General features: G+C 42.6%; 1 protein-coding gene and 1 pseudogene across 2 annotated transcripts; one reads left to right on the top strand and one right to left on the bottom strand.

The window, feature by feature from the left end:
- Positions 1-487: 487 nt before the first annotated feature.
- Positions 488-1972, bottom strand: LOC120965926 (uncharacterized; annotated as a pseudogene).
- A 2306-nt stretch (positions 1973-4278) lies between these two features.
- Positions 4279-6619, top strand: LOC109748032 (bidirectional sugar transporter SWEET6a-like). 2 transcript variants are annotated; one of them, XM_020307093.4, is made up of 4 exons: positions 4279-4422; positions 4542-4698; positions 6069-6188; positions 6288-6619. In XM_020307093.4, exons 1-4 carry the CDS (start codon positions 4352-4354, stop codon positions 6387-6389), a joined length of 450 nt encoding a protein of 149 aa, XP_020162682.1. In that variant the 5' UTR covers positions 4279-4351; the 3' UTR covers positions 6390-6619. The 2 variants fall into 2 exon arrangements, with proteins under 2 accessions (XP_020162682.1, XP_040258431.1); XM_040402497.3 differs by having other exon boundaries at positions 6069-6192.
- The last annotated feature ends 8272 nt before the right edge of the window (positions 6620-14891 follow it).

Raw genomic sequence — 14891 nt, 5'->3', positions numbered from 1 at the left:
CTAAAATAGTTTTGTAATTATTTATTATTTAAAAGTATTTAAATAATAGTTTTCACTACCATTTTATTCATATTATAGCATTTAAACATTTTAAAAAAGTATGGTTTCTTCACCATAATCACCTATGCATTTTCCGGCACATACCGAACATTTTAGTTTTAATATTTAAAAGCTTTTGATGTTTGCCTTAATTTTGAATTTGAATTTGAATCGGTTTTGAACTAATGCGAGATTAACAATAGTAACCGAGGTGATGTGGCATCATTACGAGGGGGTTTCTGTAGCTTAATTACCCGGGCGTCACACCATCACTCCTGCAATGGCACCGAAGATGAAATAGAGAGTCCCAATATCCTTGTGGTTAGTAGAGAAGAGCCATCGAACCATATTTGTAATTTTTTATGTTAGAAATGAAAGCTTTCCTTATCAAAGAGGGGCCGAGGGCTGGAAGAGAAAAGAAAGAGGGGCCCACCCGGGGGCTGGAAGAGAAAAGAATCAGAATTACTGAGCTACCCCGCTCTTTTTTTTTTCTAATTCCCTTCTAAGATCCTCCGACTTAAACAAGTCGAGAGCATGCTCGTGCTCAGCTCTTTCGAGACTTGCCTTGCTCTTGGGGATTTCTTCCCATCGGATCCTCTGTTCCACTTCCAGGCACCTCCTTGCGGAGCTTTCCGCCTCAAGGAGATCCCGGTTGTGAGAAACAACATTTCTAAAGAAAACAGATCCTCCCTCATTCTCCCACAGATCTTGATAAGACGCTTGGAGAACAGTGAAAGAATCAGTTGCGTGAATATGGTCCAGATAGGAATGAAGCGCTTCAACGACCAAGTAGGGCTCGATCGGTAGATAAGGCCCTATACTTTGATAAAGCGCCACAAATTCCTGAATGACATCTTATCACATACTAGATATCTTTTCTTCCATTAGGAAGAGCTTAAGCCATCCACGTATGTCCTCCAGAGGGGTATTGTGATTAAGCTCATTCTGAATGAACGTAACCCATCCAGGATCCTGCTCGTAAAGGCTCAGATAGAAGTTTAGCCCTGCTAAATGAGCTAGAGCTAGGGGATCCTCAATCTCTGGAGGAAGAGTAATAATGAAGGAGACTCCGAAAAGATTTAAAATTCGGAGAAGAATAATAGAAATAAAACGCAATAAATAAAAATAGACAAATAGAAAATAATAAAAAAATCGTATATATAAGGAAACTTAATACAAAAGCAAAAATAGAAAGCAGTAAACCTGCTAGTGGAGAAGTGCCATCGAACCATATTTGTCATTTTTTATTTTAGAAATGAAAACTTTCCTTATCAAAGAGGGGCCGGGGGGCTGGAAGAGAAGAACTTGAATACTAAACGCTGGAAGAGAAGAACCTTAATACTAAACCAAGTTTCGGGAACTTCTTGGTGACTTGATTGGTTCCCTTCCCCCAATTTGCAAAGGATGATTCCTGTGAAGGTGATCTCGATCACCATTCTATGATATTTCTGGATGCTTTTGAGAAGCTTTTCCTTTTACCTAATGCCGGCTACCGACAACTTACTTCATGCTATTACTAACACTTATGACTGAGCCGCACTTGCTTTCCAAAAGAAATTGAAACTATCATGCGTGAGACTAGCCAATAGAAGAAAGAGCCACAAGCAAGCCATAGCTTTTCTTCGCTTTCTTCAACAATGTGAATCTACCTCACTCCTCATCATAACTCAAATACAAATTCGAGTTGCAAATTGATATTTCCTCACGTAAGCAATAAAATGTGAAACCAATATTCATCATGAAACTTCAGACACTGATGATTGTGAGGTTCTGGAAGAGAGACAATGTAGGCTGAAAAAAAGTAAACAGAAAACCACCCCTTAAACTCATTTGCTCAACATTCTTTCCACAGCAACTAGAAAAGTGGAGAAAATCCAATAAGGGGAGGTCCCGGTGAATACAAATCAATTGGAAACCGAACCCCGCATTCATGTCTCTAGCAAGGCTGTCTAAGCTAAGTGGCCATGGACCCATGGACCCGGGGAATCTGAACCATTAGGTAGAGTTTCAGCTGAAAGAAAACCAGGTCAATCTTCTGATCGCGAGTCTTTACAAGCTTGAAACAACTTAAGCACAGGCGGGAGTCGCCCCTTTTAAAGTCAGTATTTATGCGGCGCTGAACTAACGAGCGGATACCTAACCTTTGAAGGAGAAGAAAAGACGGATGTATCTTTCATTCATATCGATCAGATGTGCTTTGCTCAGGACTCCCATTTTACCATTGCCTAAGCCATATTACATAAAGCATAGTGAGTGATACGCAATGCTGGTACCACCATGTTTTTTCCTCACTCTGTGTAGCCACACTCGTTTGTCCATTTCTACTTATTATTTATGTTAAATAGTATCCGTTGGTTGTAGAAGCACTGGCGTTCAGGGATTGCAAAATCCATAATATCAAGAAGTGGTAGGAACCTGGCTAACCTCACTGCGGATAACGCGCTGTAGAAGAAAGTGGATCAACCAAAGTAGACCTTGATCGAAAGGCACCACAAGGCGAACCAATAGAGTGTGGTGTAAGCGGTGAAGCGGAATAGGAATTGGAACTGCTTGAACTAGTAAGGGATTCCGCTACCGCGCAACCTCGGGAGCTCCAAAAACGATATACTTGCTTCACTCAAGGTTCTAGACAAAGTTCTCCTAAGCAGGGCGGAAGGAAAAACAAGAGCAGTATAGCTAGCTAAAGTGGGTTCTAGACAAAGTTCTCCTAAGCAGGGCGGAAGGAAAAACAAGAGCAGTATAGCTCTACATTACGCTTGGGGGGCCTCGTCTTACTCACTCACCTTCTACTAATCGGACCGTGCCAAAACAACCAGCCTAGCAATAGGCAAGGACTGGCTGAAATCCCTTTCCGGATCCAGTCTATCCGTATCTGCTGTCCCTTCCGCTTTCTGTGTTGATGGAGCTTGGTCAGATAGTTCCGGTATTGCGAAGGAGGGCAACGCATGGGGTCATCCAATCCCTTCTGATCGGTTGTCATATTGAATTGCAAATTCTCGTATAGTAAGAGTTCCTTCGGTTTCCTACCTAGCACATTCTCTGTTGTCTACGCCAATATTTGACATGCGAGTAGAGTGTGGCTGGCTACATACGGGGGAACTCAACCTACCTTTCGAAGGGTATACCTTTACAGATGAGTGAAACGAGGATTTAGGTATATAAGGAGATGACCCGCCAAGCGAGCCAGCCTGATACCGACTTTCATTGGTAGGCCATGAAACATAGAGAATGGGAACTTGTTCGCACGTACCTCGACCGCAGGTCTGAGAATGACGAGTGTGCTTTCGCCCACAGCTTCTGTTGCTTAACCGGCTCGTGGTGTTTATGGTCCTGACCCGGTACAGCCGCTAAGCTCAATTTTCATTTCCAAGTGTTGTTACTAGCCTCGAGAGAGATGTTTCACAGGATTCACCTGCAACTGATAAACCTGGGGGATAATACCCAAAAAGTCCTTTTTTTCTGATCATAGAGGAGCCGTGTGAAGCTAAGGTTTCATGTATAGTTTTGTAATAGTGGTGGGAGCTGTGATGTTATTATCGACTATGATTATCTAACAGTTCAAGTACAGTTGATATAGTTGAAGCACAACCAAAATATGGTTTTTTTTATGGAATCTTTGGTGTCAGCCTATAGGCTTTCTAGTTTTTAGAAATTCTTCTTTGGCCGAATGTGAAAGATTACCCAGAGGGGGAATTAGTTGCATGTTATCAAACCGAATATTCCGGTATCAAATATGGTTTCTTTTTTCTTGTTTCTTACTTATCCTTATTAGTTTCCTCTTTATTTGTAACAGTTCTTTACTTAGGCGGGTGGCATTTCTCTATTCCCTACATATCCACGATTCTCCCAGTGTAGGAATAACACTAGTTATCTTGACCTTGATTCGTTCAAGCATTTTTTCCTTACTATACTCCAGTACGATTAGGAAAAGAATCTGTGTACTCAACGGTGCATTGATAATTATCTGGGATTTATTTTGCTCTTTAAAGCAAAACGGTGTCTTGACTCTCAAGAATAGTGTGTGTTAATATACATGTAGATAAAGATAGAGATAGCAACGAACTGGATGCATAGTCAAACAAAAAACTTGTGACTTGTTCTCGTAGGCTAACTAACCAAATCATAGGATCTAACACGAGAACGGATAAACACCGCGCCCCCGCCACGTCTATCTATATAAGCTAATCCCTCGACCTCAACCGACTCCCAAATCTCAATTGCTTTGGCTCTCTCTCTCCCTCCCTTTCGCTGCGTGCGCCGTCCAATCCAAACCAATCCCAAGTCCCCACCCGCTCGCGGCAAGCAAAGCAAGATGATTTCCCCGGATGTGGCTCGCGACGTCGTCGGCAATGTCATCTCCTTCGGCCTCTTCCTCTCCCCTGTGTAAGCCACCGCCACCACGCCCTTGTCCGCTTGTCTAGTCTACTCTCTATGGAAGGTGGTTGGTAATTAGGGTTTGATTCCAATGAGGGGGCGCTTGCTTTTTGCTTGTACATGTGCAGGCCGACGTTATGGCGGATCATCAAGAACAAGGACGTGGAGGAGTTCAAGTCGGACCCGTACCTAGCGACGCTGCTCAACTGCATGCTCTGGGTGTTCTACGGCATCCTCTACGTCATATTCGGCTCGGCAATGTACGCCTCCCTGCTCACCATCATGGTACGTACCCATCGATCCCGCTCTTGATCCACGTGCATAGATGTCTTTTTAGATCTATATTGGTAGATGTTAGTGATATTGTTGGCGAATAGGCGTGCGTTCCCCTTCGGTTGGTGGCAGCGGTGATGTTGTTGGTGTTGTGTGGATGAGGGTTTCATAGGTTAAGTTGTCGTGCATGGTCACTTACTACTGGGTCAGTCAAGGATTTTGTGGACCCAGCTGTCAGTGACACGTTGCCTTTGCAGTTCAGAATGGATTGGTGATTCAGGGGTTCTACTGTTTAAGATTAAAAAAGCCGATATTAATTCTTGAACTTCTATTTAAGAACAGATTAGCCATATTCATCTTCTCCAGTCTCCAGGTTCTTTTCTGATTACTGATTAATGATGGGTTGCCATCATCTTTCAAATCTATTGCATGATCTAGACACAGTGATCTATGAAGGATCTTGCAGCTTACTCGGGGCAAGTGACTCATCAGGTTATAGCTGAGGCATTCATTATGTACCACTATTAGCATACCTTAGTTGCTGTTTGTTCTGGAAGCATGGATGCGGGAGCCAATTTTGGAACCAAATCCATCTCTAAAAGATGCTTCAATGGCCCTGTTTTAACCATCGTGTCAAATCTCTTCTTTCCCCCTTTTTACCAGTAAAAACCAACATGCTACCTTTTGGGCTAAACTGTCATGGTGTTCGTGTGGCACATCCCAAGAACATGTTGCTCTATGTTCCGTAAAAAGGCCTATTGTTCGTTTCTACCTAAAAAGATACCGTAGCCCCTACGTGTCCTCTGATTATCGATGTGGTGTTCTTGGTTACTTGCAGTTGCATTCAATACAGGCAGTTATGTTGTACAATTGATTAGCCAACCAAACTTGTTCTGTTGTTCTCGCCAAACTCGTTGGCTGTTGAGTGATGGGTCTGGAACGGGAGGAATATTTCATCTAATGAAATCTGCCATGTTCAGCATCATCATAAACATATGTGTTCACCTAGGGGATGCAAGTTTCAGGTGTGCCAGATTTCGAATCATGTGTTCTTGGATAGAAATAGTACATGTGTCCCTGTACCAGTCTGTGCTTTTTGTGATCTTCCCTTGCCAACTCTATGAGATGATCACGTTGAAACGGAAAAGGGATCCTATATGTCGGTTTCTTCTCGTGGGTCATGTGGTCCAGGTGTAGAGTTCACCAATATTACCTGCTGAATTTATTTACATTTTACATAGAACATAGAATCAATCTTGTTAATTACCTATTTAAATATATATATATATTTGGAACGCTCGAGCTGTTGCATCCTGTGCTTGGAATTAATGAATATATATTTTTGCGGGGAGGAATTAATGTGTATTGTGGGTTGCATGCAGGGTAAAGTGATCAAGAACAAGAGTGTCGAGTACATGCCCTTCTTCCTGTCGCTGGTGAGCTTCCTCAACGGCGTCTGCTGGACGTCCTACGCTCTCATCAAATTCGACCTCTACGTCACAGTCAGTAATATCTCCATCTTCAGGTTCCAACCAAATCTTATATAACTTGAGAGTGCCTCTCTAACCGTGCCGGCTCTTGTCTTCGTTCGTGCACTGCAGATCCCCAATGGCCTCGGTGCGCTATTCAGCCTCGTCCTGTACGCCTGCTACTACAGGCCGACCCCCAAGAAGGAGAAGAGCGTAAAGCTCAAATGTGATTGAAGGCTCCTGGCTCCTTGACTGCAATAAAAAGTGCTAGCTACAGTAAGAACAAGGGAATCTAGAGACCGAGACTGATAGAAAAGGCTAGGCTACTTCTATTCGTTATTCGTTTCCCATATGATTTTCCATATTTTACCATAAAAATAGGATGTTTTTAGCCATTTATTGTTAGTACTGAAATCAGGCATAAAGGATTTTACGGGAGGTAAAGAAGTTATTTCAACAACGTTCCTGTCATCAAATCCTGATTCAACAAAGCCATGCCAGCTGTGTTGGTCGTTCCTCCGATTCAAAGTTCTCTTGGATTCCAAAAAGCATCGCTACCCGCATACTGGAGTTGCTTAAATCTATTGAATTCCACCTCTGCACCTCTTTCTTGGGGCATAGGTGAACCTATAATTGATAGTAGAGCGTATTCTAAATCCCCAACCCTCATGATGCACTTCATTTGATTCATTCCGCTTATCGTACCACTTAGAGCTTTCAAACCCTTTTCTTAGCGCTGTGGTAATATGTTGTTATTTAGAAATAGGAATGGTATGTTTAATAGCTCGCATATGTGTGTTTCAGATTCTATAGTACTCGGTTCTTCTGTTCGACGAGTTCTGATTTTCCTAGGTCTAATAATATGTTTACTGGTTCGTTTTCACCGGAGGAGGTAGCTAGAAATCCTGTTTTGTCAGTAGGTTGGCATACAAGGAGGATAAAGGAAAGCCCGTTTGTAGTTCAATTCGTTAGAACCAAATGGCACGTTGAGAAACGAGAACTTCCACATGCCGAGCATCATTACCGTACTGGTGACTTCACCACCTGTTCAACTATTAGCTTTCTTGCCTTATCACAATCGAATGAATTGAGACAACCAGAGCAACTGGAACTACTACATCTGAGAGAGATGAGGAACCTAACCTATGGTGAATGCCGAAAGCCTTACGCATTGCTTTAAGAATGGGTCTAGCGGGCGTATTGAATCCGCGACCCCTATCTCTTCACTTCTGATCGATTAGGGAGGGGGACGCCTCTTACTCAAATACGCCTTTTGGGGGTGTGCGTTTTCCAACTGGCTAGTCGGATCCTTCTTCTATAGAAATTGGAAACAGAAATCCCTGTTATAGCGGAGGTTATATTCCACTTCTGAAACAATCTCATTAATGCATAAATAGTAATAGGTTATTTAATGGCGGGAATCATAATTCGAAGATGGTGGTAAAGCATAAGGCTGCGGAAGCGAAATCACACTAATCTAGTTGGCCAAAGCAAGGGAAGTTCATCTCTTTCTTATTTTGCCTACGGCACATAGTGAAAGGCATTCTATCGATCCGCCATTAAGCTTCGATCGATCGCCTACTTTCATTCCTGATATATCTCTAATGCTTTTCTTGCAGCGAGAAAACAGATGTGTAACGGCTTCCGAGTAACAAAGAGCTGGTTTTGCCTACCTCTTGAAGGCTCGAAAGGCTGGTAAAGTGACAAATAGGCTAGATTGTCCTATTAAAACAGACCTTGTGCCAAATAGAAGGTAGTCCCTTGATCCATCCTTGCAGACGAGATACATCGATTGAGGTTCAGCAAAACGAAATCAGCTGCATGCATAGACGCCAAAAAAGGAGATCAAAAGAATCTTTCGAATCGACATAAATTATATAATCTATAGAAGTACAAGATTTGGAAAAGAGGGATCAGACACGATCGCGAGAATTCTTCTTGTTCCCGGTCAATGAAATTCCTGAATTCAAGTACCTCGACTTTCCAATATTGATAGTTCGCGAAAGAACTAAGATCTTCAAGGCTATACCAACTGAGCTATCCTGACCATTTGTGGAATATAGATTCCCCGGTTTTCTTCCTGGCTCGGACTCCTTGTCTGGAATAGGTCGCGTAACAACCCCCCAGAGAGAGACTCGAGTTATTTACTTCTTTGTTAAAATAGATTATATAGCCATGATGGTTGGTCAAGTGGACAATGCCCAGGTGGGTAGACCCATATAGTAGGGGAGATAATTGCCCTGCAGTGCTATTGAGACCGATCTAGGTTATTGATGGCTTTTATTTAAAGAGAAGGAGCTTAAAGGTGATGGATAAGGCTTTCACCCATCCGATACTGAGTAATCCGTTAATCGATCCCCAAGGGAAGGGTACTTGTATCTATAGCACATTGGTGCTTCAAGCAGGCCAGCCCACTCTTAACAACAATGCAATCAGTCCATTCACTCAAAACCGGAACCCACACTCAAAGTTAAGGTCAATACTCCATTTATACATACCAGCCTCGACAGAGGGGAAGCACCTACAACATAATCACTCATGAAAACATATTGAGTCACTTCTAGATAGATTAGTTGATTCACAATGCCCGCAGATACCTATATATGTTATTTAACCTTTTATTGGAATATGTTTATCTAAGGAAGATCGAACTAGTCTTAATATATGGAAGATCTTGGGGACAAGGAGCTTAAACGTTATCGATCGACATATTGGCTCGATCGAGGCCCAGGCTCTGCCCTCTGAGCACTTAAGCATGCATCCAGATTCGGTCTCTGGCTTGCTCATCAATATGTTAGTGTGGCAAGTGCTTAATGTAGCATTCTTGTCAAGGACTTCCCAATGTTTAAATAGAGTCCAGGGATCTGTAGGCTTGTATTGGGAATGCCATCCGCTTCCAGCGTGTGGTTGACCGGGCTGCCATCACAATAATCTAGGGTTTGCATATGCTCTAGCATTCATTCTTGTTCTTGGTCTTGCTTGTTCTCCCTCGATCTCACTGCTTCCTTCCTACCCCCGGTAGCAAAAGTCACAAGATTAGTTATTTAAAATGGGCCTTCTGCCTTGGGTTGCTTTGGACCATTTGACTGGATTCCCAGTATGGCACCTTGCCCATAAAAGCTAACTACTAATTTCGGTGAAGGAAGAAGCAAGTTCCCAAGAGAAGTGAAGTCATCAACCAGGTATTAGTTTACCAATCTAAAAGTCAAGTGATACAGGTCGGGATGGGAAGAGAGAAGCGATTTCCTCGAATTTGCTTTCGAAAAGGTGTAGCTGCATGGAACAAAATCCACATTACCAGTTCTCAATTATGAGTAACTTACATGATGAAATATTCTTATTATTGTTAGCACCTCTGCTCTACCTTTTCAGGCTAGCTTCCCATCGCTCGAAGTACACTTCCGGTGCAGTTCTCACTGGTCAAGCACCATCGCTTGATTTCTCTCATAACTCTTCCACCTACTCCTTTGAGTAAAGGAGAAGATCGTTGGATTGATCCCTCGATTTGGACACAGTAGGGAGCTTCTTCATTCAGTGGACAAGGAATTCTGCGGCTCAAGTCTCTGAGCTTGATTGCACATAGGGTGAGAGAAATCTACCTTCTACTAAGGTGTACTGTGTGTAGGGCCCTGCTAAGTCTTAAAGACCAACTTGAGGACTCAAGCCAACCGCTGACTGACTTCTCAATGGCCCAAGAAAAGCAATTTGAAAACAAATCTAAGTAGTTCCACACACAGGGCTTTGTTTGAAAGACAGAGGTATGTTCGTAAAGGTAGGCTAGGCGCAGTGCAATCCTTAGAAAGCATACCTAGATTCAAAGCCCACTCTTTCCTTTAGCTTCCACCGCTGTCTTATGCGGCAAATAACCACCTAGGGAGTAGAAGTTTCTTATCTCTATTTCGATTGCATTCTATGTCAATAGGTTCGTTTTTGCTTTATCGATAACTATCTCCTCTTGATGGAAGAACAGAAATCTCATTTGATTCGCTAGGAATAGGAAAATTTGGAATAAGCAGAAGGGAGATTGGATTGGGACGACTAGTCGGTATTCGAAGATCCATTGGGCTTAATGAAATAGACTAATAAAGACATTCGCGCAGAGCACACGATTTGCTAACTAGTCAGGATTCAGATTTGGTGTAGCATAGTTTGGATCAGTGATATCATGACCTGAGCAGGCATCCTTCACCTCGGAATTTCCCATATTATGAACAGTCAAAGTTCACGTGGATGCTGCTTTCTGTCTCGGATACTGGAATAGGCGCAACTGGAGCAATTTTCCGAGATGCGGCGGGCATGTTCATTGCGGCCTGCAGTGTTATGCTCGCTCGGGCAATTGACGCAACATCAGCGGAAGCAAAGACAATATCTGTTGAGGGCGAGCCCCGCTCCCGAAGATACCTGATTACAAGTATGTTATCAAAGCGTTAAAGCGCGAATTCACATCTGTAAAAGATTTCCACATTCCGTGAGATTCCTTGCCTACCAAAGAAAGGTGCAAATAAGCCATTTTATTCAATTTTTCCTCTGCTGATCCTGCTCATGCTTTTTTTTATCAATTGGTAAAGTCTCTCAGCCTTGCAAAGTGGAAAAAGAGATGGGCGTCAGATCCATGTTTCGCTAATCCCGAGCTTGAAGAGAAGTGAATGCCCGTGGGGAAACGAAGAAGGCCTAGGGTTATCTATTGAAAACCATGCATGCCCAGATCTATTACGAAAGTTGGAAAAACACAGTGGACAAATGCAGTTATTTTCAAAGAAGAATGAGGCAATCGATCATCCGGATGAAAGGGATATGGAAAGTGGGCTTGTTCTTCACTCTATAAGTAAATATAATAGGCATCCATGGTTAACAAGTAGAGACTTCGCCTTTCTCTAAAGAGCCCAGAGGTCCTGCTAAATAAGATGTATTGTGAGCACAAGATGGACCTGAGCTCCTCTCTTAAACCAAGGCATACTCTACTGGCTTTCCCGTGGAAGTTTTAGAAGGCGGTTAGGTTAAAGATAAAGCGGTTGAGCAGTGAGAAGTGCACCGGAAGTGTACTTTGAGCGATGGGAAGCTAGCGTGAAAGGTGCTCCAACTTGCTTGCTTGGTCAAAACAGGCTTTAAAGACAGCTTTCTCTTTCGCTATATTACTTGGATAGTTTAGGCTTTCTTTTACTTCCTCATTCACCAATCTATCACGACCGTCTTCTTTTCCTCCCTGAACTCATTTGAGTTGGTTTCGGTTGGTGAAGTCACTGGTATGGTATGATGGTTTAGTATCGTGCTCCTATAGTCCCATTGCCATCTCTTGGATTAGAATTTGACACTTGATCATCGGTCTTCTAGGTCAAATGGGTGTCATCCCTTCTCAGCTTCTCACTTGAAGAACTATGAGATCTCTTGGTTCCAAACGTTAGTTATCCTGTTCTCGAACTTTTTTTGCCTTCTTTGTTTCAACGATAGCTTTTAGCCCATCCAGCTCGAATGAAGCTAGCTCTTCCCCTATAATATGCTTTCCTTCGGGGCAGGTTCTTTAAAAAGAAAAGAAGAAAACCTGAGACCGGTTGACTTCTCCGTCCTCAGCTTGTTGAATTGCATGGTGGAGTTAGGGCTCCCATATAAAACGTATAGTCAGTGGGTTGAGTGCTATCAACCAGATAAGATGCTGATAGTCTCGCAAAAGTACTTAACCTTGAAGATCAAATAGGATTTATCATTTCTAGATCAGACCCGGGGTCAGTTCGAAATACGACTCCCGTAAATAGATCTAGTCGAGGAAAGCATGTTGAATATCCGGTTTCATAAAAATAACTACATTCTCACATTTCTCGATCAGAAAATGAATAAGATAAAAAACGCCATCATTCTTATTTTAGAGAGGTGTCCCCAGAAGAAGGTTTCTTCAGTATTAGCTGAATGTCTGACTTATGGTAGGAAGCTGTAGTTAGGGACGCCCCTACTTTATTTACAAGATGAAAGAGATCCGTATCAAGAGCTTATTCTTTTGGCTTTAAGCATGGTGTTTTCATTCATTTGTAACTATATAGATATATAGCCCTTGCAACCATGTCCTGGTCTACCCTTTTCCCTGATCTTTGGACCCGTCCACTTAACTTGAGCTTACATCTTGACCCTCGTATGTAGATTTCTGATTTCCTTCACAATGAACAATCTATTATCCACTTTTGAATCAAAACACCAACCACAACCGACCCAATAGTAGGAGTAGGCGGCAGTGAAAGTGCCACAGCCAGGGGAAGTGCCAGAGTCTAGAACCGAAGGTGGTTGCTACCTGATAAGATCCAAAGCGCAGCAAAGCCCCACGAAAGCAAACAGTACGGGTGGAGGAGTTACCGTGGGCACCGTGTTGGTTCAATCTCTCTAGAGGTAGTGTGAAAAACCCTCAATTCAAGAGTTCCTGTTGACGGTCCCATTCCTTACTCTCTTTTTCAACCAACTTAATTGTAGTCCGCATTTCATTCCGCTGAGGATTTTGCGTATCACAGCTTTCGATCGACCAATACCCAATCCGCTATTAACAAGCAGTTGGATAGAGCTTCAGCAGAGGGATTTGGTGTAACAACTCCCTTTACTGGACACTCAATTAAAACGAGATTCTTTCGGGTTAATGCAAAACTAAGTTCTTTTCTCATAAATCAGGTCAAAATCATGAAATCATGCCAAAAAAACGGGGGGGGGGGGGGGGGGTATGCAACTTTTTCCAGTGAGATCATCTACTCCCTTCTCTTTGGCGGATTCAATCATGCCTTGGTAATTGTGGCTTGGCCTAAGCGCTCACCTAAAAGTCCAAGAAAGAAGGCAAAACAGCTATATAGAGCCCCTCCCTCGAGTCGAGCAATGAACAAGTAAGTAGAGACAAGGAAGAGGGGAAATGCAATATCGTTATGTTATAGCAAGATCATCAGATCATGGGTGAAGCAATCGATCATCAAAAAGTTCTTTATCAACCGGCAGAAAGCATGGTAATTCATTCAATTTTTCGGAAAAGGATCGAACATGAGTCATCGCATTGTTTCTAGATCTTCGATACCTCTATATTCTGATGAATAGGTCCTAAAATGGTCAATCGATTGTTTTCTCAACGGGAATCGAGGAAATGGCAAGGGTTTGACTATGGAGAGCAGAGGAATAGTTTCCTTTATCAAAAGAAGCCTATTGACTTGGAAATAGAAGATGTTGTAACTTAACTGCACCCTTCCTCTTCTGCCCATCTTTACAACGCTATGCACATCTCCTTCTTTGTTTTGAAAAAGAAAAGGGCCTCTTTCCTTTTCCCAATACTTGACCAAGATTTCTGTTTAGTTCAGTTCCAGATTAGGAAGCAATAGATGTTCCATTGGCCGAGAAGGAAACCAGTAAGCAGATTGAAGAGATAGATTGAATAACAGGCAGATTCCCCTCGTAACAGGCATATAAATAAGTCCCATTAAATTGATTGATAGAATATGCATCGATGGTGTCGAGTCAATCCTTGTAAGCTAAATACTACACAACCCTCCTTAGAGGGGGAACCTTAGAGGAAGAATACATATTACTTAGAGGACGGATGATGGTACATAGGCAAATCCTCAATCTATAGATGCTTTAGTGCCAGGCAGGCAGATTCAGAGCCGCTCGGGCAACGAACAACTCGTTTTTCATAAGATAGTTGCGTTGCAGGTAAAGCTAGCAGTAGTTGGAGCTAAAGCAAGCTAGCTATAGGTGTTCGGATAGTTGTGTTGATAGAGGGTTTTCTCCCGGGAGACATATCGATTACACACAAGAACCTAACTCTACTTCTTTTATCCTCCTTACTGCTCCTTATCTCATTTCTCCTTTTATTAGCACAACACCTTGTACTCCTTTACAAAAGCTGTATCGCTCAGAGCACAAATCGTTGTGCTCCTCACTGTTCAAGAGAGTTCTTGCCCTTCTCTGATCGGGGAAGGTCATTTAAAAACACTAGATCAGCCCATTTCAGTTGAAGAAAAAAAGTGATCCACCTACTATATATGATCGATACCAAAAGATTGGATGTCATTTCTCAACACCAGCTTCTCACCTGGAGGAGGGAAGGGAGATATGAGCATAGCGATAGCGGTATCTTTTCCTCTTTTGATAGAAGCCCACATGCCCACTCTTCTACCCCCCCCCCCGTACCAGAGGGTATCGGGGGCCTCATGATCTCCACGATCAGAGATCACTACACAGGAAACAGCTATATGAAAAACTTGCTTGCTTCTTCAAATCTCGAAAAAATAGAACGTATACAAAGTGTTTTTGATTTTTCCATTCTCTTCGGGGAACCAATAGAAAGATTATCAGATGGCTTTCATGATATTATGCTTCCTTGCCCGTGTGGAACATGTGTGAGCATTATGTTTTTCCAACAAGTGATCCGACTGGAAGAAGTGTTATATGAGGACTTCGAGATCAAATAGAAAATCTGTCTCTCCATCCCTCGTGAGCCACTTATTTCTCCGAAATCAGAGATCAGCGTGATTTTCCTCCTTTTTCCCAAATAGTCGACGGTCTTACACCATTGGGATACTTTGGCTAAACTGGAGTACCTATATGAGAGACCGGTGCTAAAACCTTTTCTCGAGATATCTTCCAGATTCTTAGGGTCCTTGCTCCGGATCTCGCCCCCCGGTGCGAAAGCAGTTGGTTCCGTAGTTTGAGAATTCTACTAATTCCAAGTATTCCATTATTATTATTAAATAAGATAATATAAAAAGTAAAGAGGAGAAG

The sequence above is a fragment of the Aegilops tauschii genome, chromosome 3 (genome assembly GCF_002575655.3).
Source record: "Aegilops tauschii subsp. strangulata cultivar AL8/78 chromosome 3, Aet v6.0, whole genome shotgun sequence".
In the NCBI taxonomy this organism is placed as follows: Eukaryota; Viridiplantae; Streptophyta; class Magnoliopsida; order Poales; family Poaceae; genus Aegilops; species Aegilops tauschii.
Note: the sequence above shows the minus strand (reverse complement) of the source record. Positions and strands in the feature narration are given on the sequence as shown.